The sequence below is a fragment of the Salvelinus alpinus genome, chromosome 23, assembly GCF_045679555.1.
Source record: "Salvelinus alpinus chromosome 23, SLU_Salpinus.1, whole genome shotgun sequence".
In the NCBI taxonomy this organism is placed as follows: Eukaryota; Metazoa; Chordata; class Actinopteri; order Salmoniformes; family Salmonidae; genus Salvelinus; species Salvelinus alpinus.
In genome coordinates, this window is record NC_092108.1 from 43,833,600 (window position 1) to 43,845,914 (window position 12,315).

The 12,315-nt window shown below is 45.6% G+C and overlaps 1 protein-coding gene across 1 annotated transcript in view; it reads left to right on the forward strand.

Moving 5' to 3' along the window:
• LOC139551101 (carboxyl-terminal PDZ ligand of neuronal nitric oxide synthase protein-like) overlaps window positions 1–12,315 on the forward strand; it is a 35,782-nt gene that overhangs the window by 11,803 nt on the left and 11,664 nt on the right. The window contains exons 6-8 of the mRNA XM_071362496.1: window positions 1,157–1,301; window positions 1,641–1,762; window positions 10,108–10,254. Coding sequence (XP_071218597.1) covers window positions 1,157–1,301; window positions 1,641–1,762; window positions 10,108–10,254 — 414 coding nt within the window. The remainder of the gene's footprint in view (window positions 1–1,156; window positions 1,302–1,640; window positions 1,763–10,107; window positions 10,255–12,315) is intronic.

Below are 12,315 nucleotides of genomic sequence, written 5' to 3' on the forward strand. Positions count from 1 at the left end.
TAGTATCCCCAGAATCGTAGTGTTTACCTTGTCACCCATGTGGCTCAGTTGGTTGAAGCACAGTGCTGGTTTCACAGGGGTTGTGGGTTCAATTTCAGCAGTGGCCATGCCAATAAGACAATCTACTGAAAATGAAAAAATAGTGTTATAGAGTCTAGAACAGTAGTATACAGTTATCTACAGTTATATATGTCATGTGTGCTCCCTCTCCGGCCTCTAGGTCACCAGGCTGCTCGTTATGGCGCACAACTGTCACCATCGTTACGCGCACCTGCGTGTCTTCAGACTCACCTGGACTTCATCACCTCCCTGATTACCTTCCCTATTTATGTGTTTCTTATTGTGTATTATGTGTTGTTTCTTTTTTTTGAACACTCACTCCCTGAACTTGCTTCCCGACTCTCAACGCACATCGTTACAGAACAACGCCTCACCTAAGGGAAGCAAGTTGTGGGAGTGAGTATTTCAATAAATAAATACAACATAATACAAAATAAGAAACACGAACAACGCACAGACATGACACAGGAACAGAAACAATAACGCCTGGGGAAGGAACCAATGGGAGTGACATATATAGGGAAGGTAATCAGGGAGGTGATGAAGTCCAGGTGAGTCTGAAGACACGCAGGTGCGCGTAACTATGGTGACAGTTGTGCGCCATAACGAGCAGCCTGGTGACCTAGAGGCCGGAGAGGGAGCACACATGACATATATATAACTGTAGATTACTATATAACCAAGAGCGTTGCGCCTTGTAGGGTCTCAAGGAAAAACGGATCTGGAATGAACCAATCCGTTACAACGAAAGCATGCACCTACAGTAGATCAGTAAGGCTACGTCGCTGAATTACTGTGCGCTGTCAAACACTCTCCTCTCTCTTCTTTTTGTTCTCTTCCTCTTTCCATCCCTCACTCCCCCCTCTTTCTATCTCCCTCTCTTTCAACTGTTTCTCCTTTTATCTCCTTCCCACTATCCCCTCTTCCCTTCCTTCCTCTTGCCCCTTTCTCCACACCTGGTCCTGTCTCTGTCCTACCCTTCTCCTCTCTCTTTCCCCTCTCCTCCCTCCCCTCACCTACCTCTCTCCCGTCCCTCCATCAACTCACTTCCCCCTTCCCACTCCTCCCTCTCCCCCTTCCCCTTGCCCAACTCCAGTCCCAGGCCATGCGCATCGTGCGGACGGTGGGCCAGGCCTTTGACGTGTGCCACCAGCTGACCCTGCAGCAGACAGGGGAACAGATCTCAGAGGATGGAGGGGACACCAGCACTGCCGACGCAGAGGGGGCAGACGCAGTGCCAGGTGTGACTGGCATTTGCCCACGCACCATGCCGTCTTATTACATAGTACCTACTGTTTCATCTTTGCACAGTGGTGACATTCTCTACTGAGGCTGAATCAGTTAGAGATTGTCGTGTGTGTTGTGACTCCAGCGAGTGTGGAGAGCAGCCAAGTTTGAATTCCATGTTTCAGTTTTTTGGTCTGAGAAAAGCGCTATAAAAATATTATGTACTATTCATTTGTATATAAGGAATGGGTTATGTTATGTGTTTTTGCTGGTGATTGTTATTTTGTTTGTTGATGATCTCTTTCTCCCTCTCTCTCTCTCTCTCTATATATATATATATATATCTTTCTCAGCCAAGAAGAGGTTGGCATTGTCTGATTCCACTGACCTTGAAGCCACTACAGAGGAAAGCATCGACCGTTTGTCATCCGACCAGGACAAGACCAAGAGCCAGGACCTCAGTAAAGATGGGAAGGTAATGTATATGACCTGGGTTGTGTTTATTAGAGCAAACTGTTGCATAATTTTTACATAAAGAACTTCCCTTTTTCAGGACTCTGTCTTTCAAAGATAATTCGTAAAAATCCAAATAACTCCACAGATCTTCATTGTAAAGGGTTTAAACGCTGTTTCCCATGCTTGTTCAATGAACCATAAACAATTAATGAACATGCACCTGTGGAACGGGGTGCTATATAGAACCACAAAGCACCTTATTTTTTGCAGTGTAAAGTTGTGTTACCCAACATATCCAGTGCCCTACAATTCCACAACCAAAGCTCATCCTTACAACATACGTTTGAGTAAAATAAGGTATTGAAATCGCCATCATCTAACAAGTTCAAACCTCATACATACTCTAAACAGAACATGTTTTCTGCATATGATTTCTCCCTCAAAGGAAGCTTTATACAAATCAACAGCCGCTACGGAACGATCTAGTGTTGAACTGGGTTGATAGCTCATGTTTGTTGTCATAAGGTTGAGAAATATTTCACAGGGTTCTTGTAATATTGATGTGTTCCTATGGTTTATTGATGAAAACGCACAGCATGATGCTATCCAGTGCTCTACTAACCATCTTGTCATACCACCCACTTTCTCGCGCGCGCTCTCGCTCTCTCTCACTCTCGCTCTCTTGCTCTATCGCTCATTTAGAAGGACATTCTCTCAGTCAGAGTAGAGGGAAGTTGAACGGTCTGTCTTTTACTGTATACCATCAATAAACTAAACAAATAAACTGGTACACTAAGGATCATGTCAGGACCCGGTGCGAGAAACAGTCACTAAATCGGCAGAACCCAGAAGATGAGGCAGACACAGCAGTACTAGAGATGGTGGTTTAATAAAAAATAGATATCTTCCAAAATACAAAGAAAATCCACAAAGTGGTAAAAACAGCAAGGGAAAAACAAACCTCAAAAGACTAATACAAAATACAAAAGAACAAAACCAGAGAACCTCTGGAAAATCCAACAAGAGAAAAATATATGTTCACAACAAGGCTTGGGCTGGGGCTGGGTGCTAACATACAAACACTGAGCAAGGAACTGAGGAACACACAGGGATTAAATACTAACAAGGGAACGACATACAGGTGCAAACAATAATTAGAGCAAGGGAAAAACAAAAGGTACAAAAAAGGTGCAATGGGGACATCTAGTGACAAAAAAACAGAACAGTCCTGGCCAAAACCTGACAGAATCCCCCTCCTAGGAACGGCTCCTGACGTTCCTACCAGCCTTCTCAGGGTGGAGGGCCCTGAACTGACGAATGAGGTCAGGGTCCAGTATGTCCTTGGCAGGAACCCAGGAGCGCTCCTCGGGACCGTAGCCTTCCCAGTCCACCAGATACTGCCAGGACCGCTGCACCCGGCGGGAGTCCAGTATCCGGTGGACGGTATAAGCCGACTGGCCTCCGATGACACGGGGCGGAGGGGGAGGTCTGCCTGCCGGAATAAGGGGAGAAAAAACAACAGGTTTTAATAAAGAAATGTGAAATGTGGGATTGATTTTAAGGGATCTGGGTAAGTGCAGGCGAAAAGTAACGGGATTGACTCTCCTGGCAATCTTAAAGGGTCCGATGAATCTCTGGGACAGCTTGCGAGACTCCACCCGTAGCGGTAAGTTTTTTGTTGAGAGCCATACTCTCTGGCCGAGGTACAGGGTAGGACCGGGACGGCGACGTCTGTTGGCTTGTCGTTGGTACTGCTGTGAGGAACGCAGAAGATTAAGACGGGCCTTCTTCCACGTAAGCCGACAGCGTCTGATGAACCTCGAGGCTGAAGGCACTCTGACTTCTGCCTCCTGGTCCGGGAACAATAGAGGAGCATAGCCAAACTGACACTCGTGCGGGGATATACCAGTGGAGGAGGAGCACAAGGTGTTGTGCGCGTACTCAGCCCAAACAATGAAGGATGACCATGTGGATGGGTTGTTGGAAACCATACATCTGAGGGTGGTTTCCAGCTCCTGATTCATCCTCTCAGTTTGGCCGTTGGACTCCGGATGGTACCCTGAAGATAAACTGGCCGTGGCCCCTATGAGTTGGCAGAAGGCCTTCCAAAACCTTGAGGCGAACTGGGGACCTCTGTCGGAAACCATATCTTGCGGGATGCCAAAGACTCGGAACACATGGTTAATCACCAACTCAGCTGTTTCCTTGGCAGAAGGTAATTTGGTCAAGGGAACAAACCTGGCCGCCTTAGAAAACCTGTCGATGATGACTAGGATCGTAGTATTACCATGGGACGGAGGAAGGCCAGTAATAAAGTCCAGCGAGATATGGGACCAGGGTCGGTGGGGAATAGATAAAGGGTGAAGGAGTCCTTGAGGGCGGAGGTGAGAAGATTTGCCCTGGCAGCACACGGAACAGGCCTTGACGAAAGTGGCAACGTCTTCTTTTATGGTGGGCCACCAGAACTTACGCTGGATGAACTCCAAGGTGCGACCTACGCCCGGGTGACAGGTGAGGCGAGAGGAGTGCCCCCACAGAAGGACTTGGGACCTTGCTGCCTTGGGAACAAACAACCGATTAGCAGGACCTCCTCCAGGGCCCGGTTCGATGGCTTGAGCTTGTTTCACGGTATCCTCCACTTGCCACGAGATCGGAGCCACGATCTTAGCGGCAGGAAGAACAGTCATGTCAGTATCTTCTCGAATGGCAGGAGAGTAGACTCGTGACAAGGCATCCGGTTTGAGATTCTTCGACCCGGGTCTATAGGTGAGAATAAGCTGGAATCGGCTGAAGAAAAGAGACCATCGAGCTTGTCTGGAGTTCAACCGCTTCGCCTGCTGGATATACTCCAGATTTTTGTGGTCCGTAAGCACTTGAAACGGTTGAGAAGCCCCCTCGAGCCAGTGTCTCCATTCCTTCAATGCCATCTTAACCGCTAGGAGTTCACGATCCCCCACATCGTAATTCCTCTTGGCCGGGGTAAGCCGGTGGGAGAAGAAGGCGCAAGGATGAAGCCTCTTGTCTTCACCCCTCTGAGACAGGACAGCTCCAACACCAACCTCTGATGCGTCTACCTCCACCACAAAAGGTTCATCCGCCGTCGGTAGTGTCAGGATGGGAGCAGAGAGGATGCGCTGCTTGAGTCCTTGGAAGGCCGTCTCAGCTTCTCTTCCCCACAGAAACCTTGTGTTGCCACCCTTGGTTAAAGCTGAGAGAGGGGCTGCCACCGAGCTGAAGTTCTTGATGAACTTGCGGTAGAAGTTAGTGAAGCCCAGGAAACGCTGAACTTCCTTAACGGACTTGGGGGTGGGCCAATCTGCTACCGCCCCTACCTTCTTGGGGTCCATCTGGACTCGACCGGGTTCCACTACAAATCCCAGGAACTGTACTCGAGAGGAATGGAATTCACACTTTTCCGGCTTAACGTACAAATGGCTGTCTAGGAGGCGTTTGAGCACTTGTCTGACATGCTTAGTGTGTTCTTGAAGGGAGCTCGAAAAGATGAGGATGTCATCCAAGTAAACAAACACGAAAATGTTAAGCATATCCCTAAGCACATCGTTTATGAGCGCTTGGAACACAGCCGGGGCGTTGGTCAGGCCGAAGGGCATCACCAAGTATTCGTAGTGACCAGTAGGCGTGTTGAAAGCGGTCTTCCACTCGTCACCGGGTTTGATCCGCACAAGATGGTATGCGTTCCGCAGGTCAAGCTTAGTGAAGACCACTGCTTCCTGGAGCAGCTCAAAGGCTGTGGCCATAAGGGGTAGCGGGTAGCGGTTACGGACGGTTATGGCATTAAGTCCCCGGTAGTCGATGCAAGGACGTAATCCCCCGTCTTTTTTGGCCACAAAGAAAAACCCTGCTCCCGCCGGCGAGGTGGATGGACGCATGAGGCCTGCTGCCAGAGCGTCCTTGATGTAGGTATCCATAGCAGCTCGTTCGGGAGGAGATAGGGAAAAGATCCGACCCCTGGGGGGGCAGGTGCCCGGAAACAGGTCGATGGGGCAATCGTAAGGTCTATGAGGTGGTAGTTTGGTGGCCCTCTGTTTGCTAAATACCGGTTTGAGGTCATGGTAACACTCGGGAACTCGGGACAGGTCGATGGATTCTAGAGACTCGGGAGGGGAACTCGGGGAACTTGGGAAGATACAAGTGGCTTGGCACGTAGGACCCCACTGCTTGATAGTGCCCACAGACCAGTCGATGTGAGGGTTATGGCTGTGAAGCCAGGGGTATCCAAGGACGAGAGGGAACTCGGAACACGAGGTCAGATGAAAGTTCATCACTTCCTGGTGTTGGGAAACTGAAAGACGCAAGGGGGTAGTGACACGAGTGACAAGTCCAGATCCCAAAGGGCTTCCATCCAACGTAGTAACCCTTATGGGGTCACTTAGAGGTTCAGAGGGAACTCCATTCTCCTTCGCCCAGACACCATCCATGAAGTTACCTGCGGCTCCAGAGTCTACCAAGGCTTGAAGAGGAAGCTCGTGGTTGTCCCAGGAAAGGGTAACTGGAATGAGCAGGCGGGAGTTGGATGGATGAGAGGAGGTTATGTTTCCCGTTACCGTCCTCCCAGGCCTGCACGGGAGAGTGCGTTTTCCCTGGAGCCCGGGACACGTGGAGAGGAAATGGCCCGGTTTGCCGCAATATAGACAGCATCGCTCCCTCATCCGGCGGTCTCTCTCAGCCTGGGAGATGCGTCCAACCTGCATGGGTTCCGGTGGAGTCAGCGGGGATAAAGGTGGAGACTCGGAGCTGGGACCGATAGGAGCTAGGGTGAGAGATATACGGTTGAGCTCTCTCTCTCTCAGACGCTGGTCTATGCGTGAAGCCAACTTGATCAGGGACTCGAGGTTGTCCGGTGGTTCCCGAGTGACCAGTTCATCTTGGATGGTGTCGGAAAGACCCTTCAAAAAGCACACTGTGAGCGCCTCGTCATTCCAGCCACTCGCTGCTGCCACCGTGCGGAACTGGATGGCATAGTCCGTCACGCTGCGCCGACCTTGGCGGAGAGTCAGGAGCTGTTTGGCTGAGTCAGGACCGCTGGTAGGACCTTGAAACACTCGCTTGAATTCTTCAGCAAAGGTAGAGTAGCTGGCACAGCAGGGACTTTGGGCATCCCACACAGCAGTAGCCCAGGCTAGGGCTTTTTCCGACAGCAGGGTGATGATATATGCTATCTTGGACCGGTCGGTGGGAAATGACGAGGGTTGCAGCTCGAAGGAGAGAGAACATTGGGTGAAAAACCCCTTACAACCACTCGGATCACCTGAGAACCGTTGGGGAGGCGGCAGACGAGGTTCAGCCAGGGGGTTAACTGCCACGGGCACTTGAATCTGATGAACTGGAGCAGAAGCGGTTGCAGGAGAAAGTTGATCAGAAATCTGCTTTATGGAAGTCATCATCTCCGACAGAAGTTGAGAATGTCCAGCCATTAAGGCCTCTTGCTGAACCAGAGCAGCTTCGTGACGTTGGACAGTCCCCTCGTGGTGGGACAGCATGGGAAAAAAGTCCTGGGTACTGGCTGCCTCTGGGTTCATTTTAATGGCTCAGTGTTTCTGTCAGGACCCGGTGCGAGAAACAGTCACTAAATCGGCAGAACCCAGAAGATGAGGCAGACACAGCAGTACTAGAGATGGTGGTTTAATAAAAAATAGATATCTTCCAAAATACAAAGAAAATCCACAAAGTGGTAAAAACAGCAAGGGAAAAACAAACCTCAAAAGACTAATACAAAATACAAAAGAACAAAACCAGAGAACCTCTGGAAAATCCAACAAGAGAAAAATATATGTTCACAACAAGGCTTGGGCTGGGGCTGGGTGCTAACATACAAACACTGAGCAAGGAACTGAGGAACACACAGGGATTAAATACTAACAAGGGAACGACATACAGGTGCAAACAATAATTAGAGCAAGGGAAAAACAAAAGGTACAAAAAAGGTGCAATGGGGACATCTAGTGACAAAAAAACAGAACAGTCCTGGCCAAAACCTGACAGATCATCCTAAAAAAACAAACCATACCTATATCTGAAATGAGCTGAGATAGAGTTAAGAGTCAATCTAGACTCTAGATGAGTTGTTTTACTGTGACGTGGGAGATGTCTGTCTGGCTAACGTGCTGTACAATACAAGGAGGCGCTCAAAGACATCCATATTTACCATAAGACTGATAACAACCACTCTCTTTTAGTCCAATAGTCTATTTTTCGATTTTGTTTCGATTTTTTTTTAAAGGTTAAATACACTACACTAAACGCAGAATAAAACCATTAATAACGTCCCATGATGGTAGTGACTGCCCATTACTGCTTCACACTTATTTACCATATTTTATTGACATTACTTAACTTTAATAAAATATATCAGTTGTCTACTTTGTGCTTGGAAAATTCCAGAAAAGGATGTCATGGCTTTAGAAGCTTCTGATAGGCTAATTGACATCATTTGAGTCAATTGGAGGTGTACCTGTGGATGTATTTCAAGACCTACCTTCAAACTCAGTGCCTCTTTGCTTGACATCATGGGAAAATCAGAAGAAATAAGCCAAGACCTCAGAAAACAAATTGTACACCTCCACAAGTCTGGTTCATCCTTGGGAGAAATTTCCAAACGCCTGAAGGTACCACGTTCATCTGTACAAACAATAGTACGCAAGTATAGACACCATGGGACCACGCAGCCGTCATACCGCTCAGGATGGAGACGCGTTCTGTCTCCTAGAGATGAACGTACTTTGTTGTGAAAAGTGCAAATCAATCCCAGAACAACAGCAAAGGACCCTGTGAAGACGCTGGAGGAAACAGGTACAAAATTATTTATATCCACAGTAAAACGAGTCCTATATCGACATAACCTGAAAGGGCGCTCAGCAAGGAAGAAGCCACTGCTCCAAAACCGCCATAAAAAAAGCCAGACTACGGTTTGCAACTGCACATGGGGACAAAGATTGTACTTTTTGGAGAAATGTCCTCTGGTCTGATGAAACAAAAATAGAACTGTTTGGCCACAATGACCATCGTTATGTTTGGAGGAAAAAGGGGGAGGCTTGCAAGCCGAAGAACACCATCCCAACCGTGAAGCACGGCTGTGGCAGCATCATGTGTGGGGTGCTTTGCTGCAGGAGGGACTGGTGAAATTCACAAAATAGATGGCATCATGAGGAAAAAGGAAATTTATGTGGATATATTGAAGCAACATCTCAAGACATCAGTCAGGAAGTTAAAGCTTGGTCGCAAATGGGTCTTCCAAATGGACAATGACCCCAAACATACTTCCAAAGTTGTGGCAAAATGGCTTAAGGACAACAAAGTCAAGGTATTGGAGTGGCCATCACAAAGCCCTGACCTCAATCCTATAGAAAATTTGTGGGTAGAACTGAAAAAGTGTGTGCAAGCAAGCAGGCCTACAAAACCTGACTCAGTTACGCCAGCTCTGTCAGGAGGAATGGGCCAAAAGTCACCCAACTTATTTTGGGAAGCTTGTTGAAGGCTACCCAAAACGTTTGACCCAAGTTAAACAATTTAAAGGCAATGCTACCAAATACTAATTGAGTATGTAAACTTCTGACCCACTGGGAATGTGATGAAAGAAATGAAAGCTGAAATAAATTATTCTCTCTCGTATTATTCTGACATTTCACATTCTTAAAATAAAGTGGTGATCCTAACTGACCTTAAACAGGGAATTTTTACAAGGATTAAATGTCAGGAATTGTGAAAAACTGAGTTTAAATGTATTTGGCTAAGGTGTATGTAAACTTCCGACTTAAACTGTACTACTTCAAATACTACTTGAGTAAAAGTCTGAAAGCATATGGTTTTAAATATAGTTACGTTTCAAATGTAAATGTAATTGCTAAAATATACTTAAGTATCAAAAGTAATAGTATAAATCGTTTAAAATACAGTATGGGGTTGCAAAATGCCAGTAACTTCCCCAAAATGTCCTGGTTTTCCTGAAAGCCTGGTTGGATTCCTGGAATCAGGAGGGAATAAGCAGCACATCTGGGAATCCTCCAACCAGGATTTCCTGAAAACCAGGGAATTTTGGGAAAGTGTTATCGTACAACCCTTGCAGCTCAACACTCTAACCACTTTACCCTGGCGTGGCAGGGTAGCCTAGTGGTTAGAGCATTGGGCTGGTAACCGAAAGGTTGCAAGTTCAAATCCCTGAGCTGACAAGGTACAAATTGTTGTTCTGCCCCTGATCAAGGCAGTAAACCCACTGTTGGGTTAATTGAAAATAAGAATTTGTTCTTAACTGACTTGCTTAGTTAAATAAAGGTAAAAATAAACTGTGTATCCTTAGTCATTATAGATCATTAATCACTGACCTGGTCCTAATTTTCCCCATCCAAGGACCCAACCCAGCAGTTGACCTCATCCAGGTCGGGGCAACCTGTGTCAAGCTTGCTAGCTGTGGACTGCTCTATGGCACACCAAGTGCAGCTTCTCCAGAGACAGCTCCAGCAGCAGGAGCAGCAGGCCCAGGCTGCTGCAGCACAGGTAGACACACTTTTCCAAACAGTTCCAAATGATGGATTGCCTTGTTGAACGCAGCTCATGTGTGTGGGTCTGCGCTATTCAAACATGTTAATGTTCAGTTTGCCAAGGTTTCACTGTTTGTAATGGCAGTTTAGACCAGAAACAGGCGCTTTGATTTGCAGTGCGCTACAGTACCTTTTCAGATTGTTAGCTTGCAACTTTAAACTGGAGTGTGTGAAGAGCACAAGTTGTTCAACTAGGGTTGCAAAGCTACCGGTAATTTACCAAAGTTACTGGGATATTCTGTAATTTTGATAATTAACTGGCAATCTATTGTACTTTGGTCATTTATATTTGAATAACTTTAAAAAAATGTATTAATATATATAGTTTTCCTTTTTTATAACTTGTCCATATTGTCCGTGAGTTTCTAGAGGATACACCATATGGTTCAAGAGAAAATGTATTTAAAAAGCATCTAATCAACAATGGCATTATTTTTCAATTAACTCTGCAACTCTTCCAACTATTAACTTATTTCACAACTGCCACCAGTTTGGCGCCAAAACATTTATAACAAAATAAAATAAATAGAAGTGCGTAAAAAAGGATAGAAATGATATTTTATGCTGAAACCCTCATATTAAACACCAATGGTATTGACTAAATTGCTGGTTTGTATTTAGGGTGACGTTTTACAGCCTTGCCATAAAAATTTATTTTAAAATTGTCTTAGCTGTTTGATTATTTGATATATTTTACGCCGCGATACGGCCACACAGAGGGCCAGAGATATTTACAGACACCTGTGATAATCTGAAGTACCCAAAAAGGCCACTAGATGTCATATGATTAAAAAATATATAAAAACTTGAAAGTTAGCAAAATTCTGATAATTTACTGGTAAACTTAGAATGTTTATATGCAGAAATATAACCTCCCTTTGCAACCCTAGGCTCATCTATTGTCCTACACGCAAACCTTTGGTTTAATTTGTTTTGGTTGCAACCCTGAGGTATCCCTATAATGATTGACAGTTCAACAAGGCAATTGTGGCTGTAAAGGGAGGACAAGACAGCGCTTTTCATCAAAGGTAGCGCTCATCTCGGCTGGAGTAATAACACATTCCTTATGGCTAATGAGCAAGCCAGCTCAACGGTGTCACTCTGTGCTCTCTTTTCTGTTTCTTGTTCTCTCTTCTCTTTCCTATAATCACATGGCTTGGTCTAATGAGGTTTGGGCTTGCTTTTGATTATAATGAGGGATTCTATCTAATGCTGATTGAACAGCGTCAGAATTGTAGAAGTGAAGAAACGTTTGCTTTGATCTTGATCAGTGGGTGTGTGTACCATGAATTTTAATTAGATCTTGTGTGGTGTGTGTGTGTGTGTTTGCAGTTGTGCGTGCCCCTGGTGTGTGAGTCTGCACACAAACATACCTACATACACTACCGGTCAAACGTTTTAGAACACCTATTCATTCAAGGGTTTTTCTTTATTTTTTACTATTTTCTACATTGTAGAATAATAGTGAAGATATCAAAACTATGAAATAACACATATGGAATCATGTAGTAACCAAAAAAGTGTTAAACAAATCAAAATATATTTTATAAATAGCCATCGTTTCAAATAGCCACCCTTTGCCTTGATGACAGCTTTGCACACGCTCTGCATTCTCTCAACCAGCTTCATGAGGTAGTCACCTGGAATGCATTTCTTTTAACAAGTGTGCCTTCTTAAAAGTAAATTTGTGGAATTTCTTTCCTTCTTAATGCATTTGAGCCAAACAGTTGTGTTGTGACAAGGTAGGGGGATAAACAGAAGATAATCCTATTTGGTAAAAGACCAAGTCCATATTATGGCAAGAACAGCTCAAATAAGCAAAGAGAAACGACAGTCCATTATTACTTTAAGACATGAAGGTCAGTCAATACGGAACATTTCAAGAACTGTGAAAGTTTCTTCAAGTACAGTTGCAAAAAACATCAAGCGCTATGATGAAACTGGCTCTCATGAGGACCGCCACAGGAATGGAAGACCCAGAGTTACCTCTGCTGCAGAGGACAAGTTCATTAGAGTT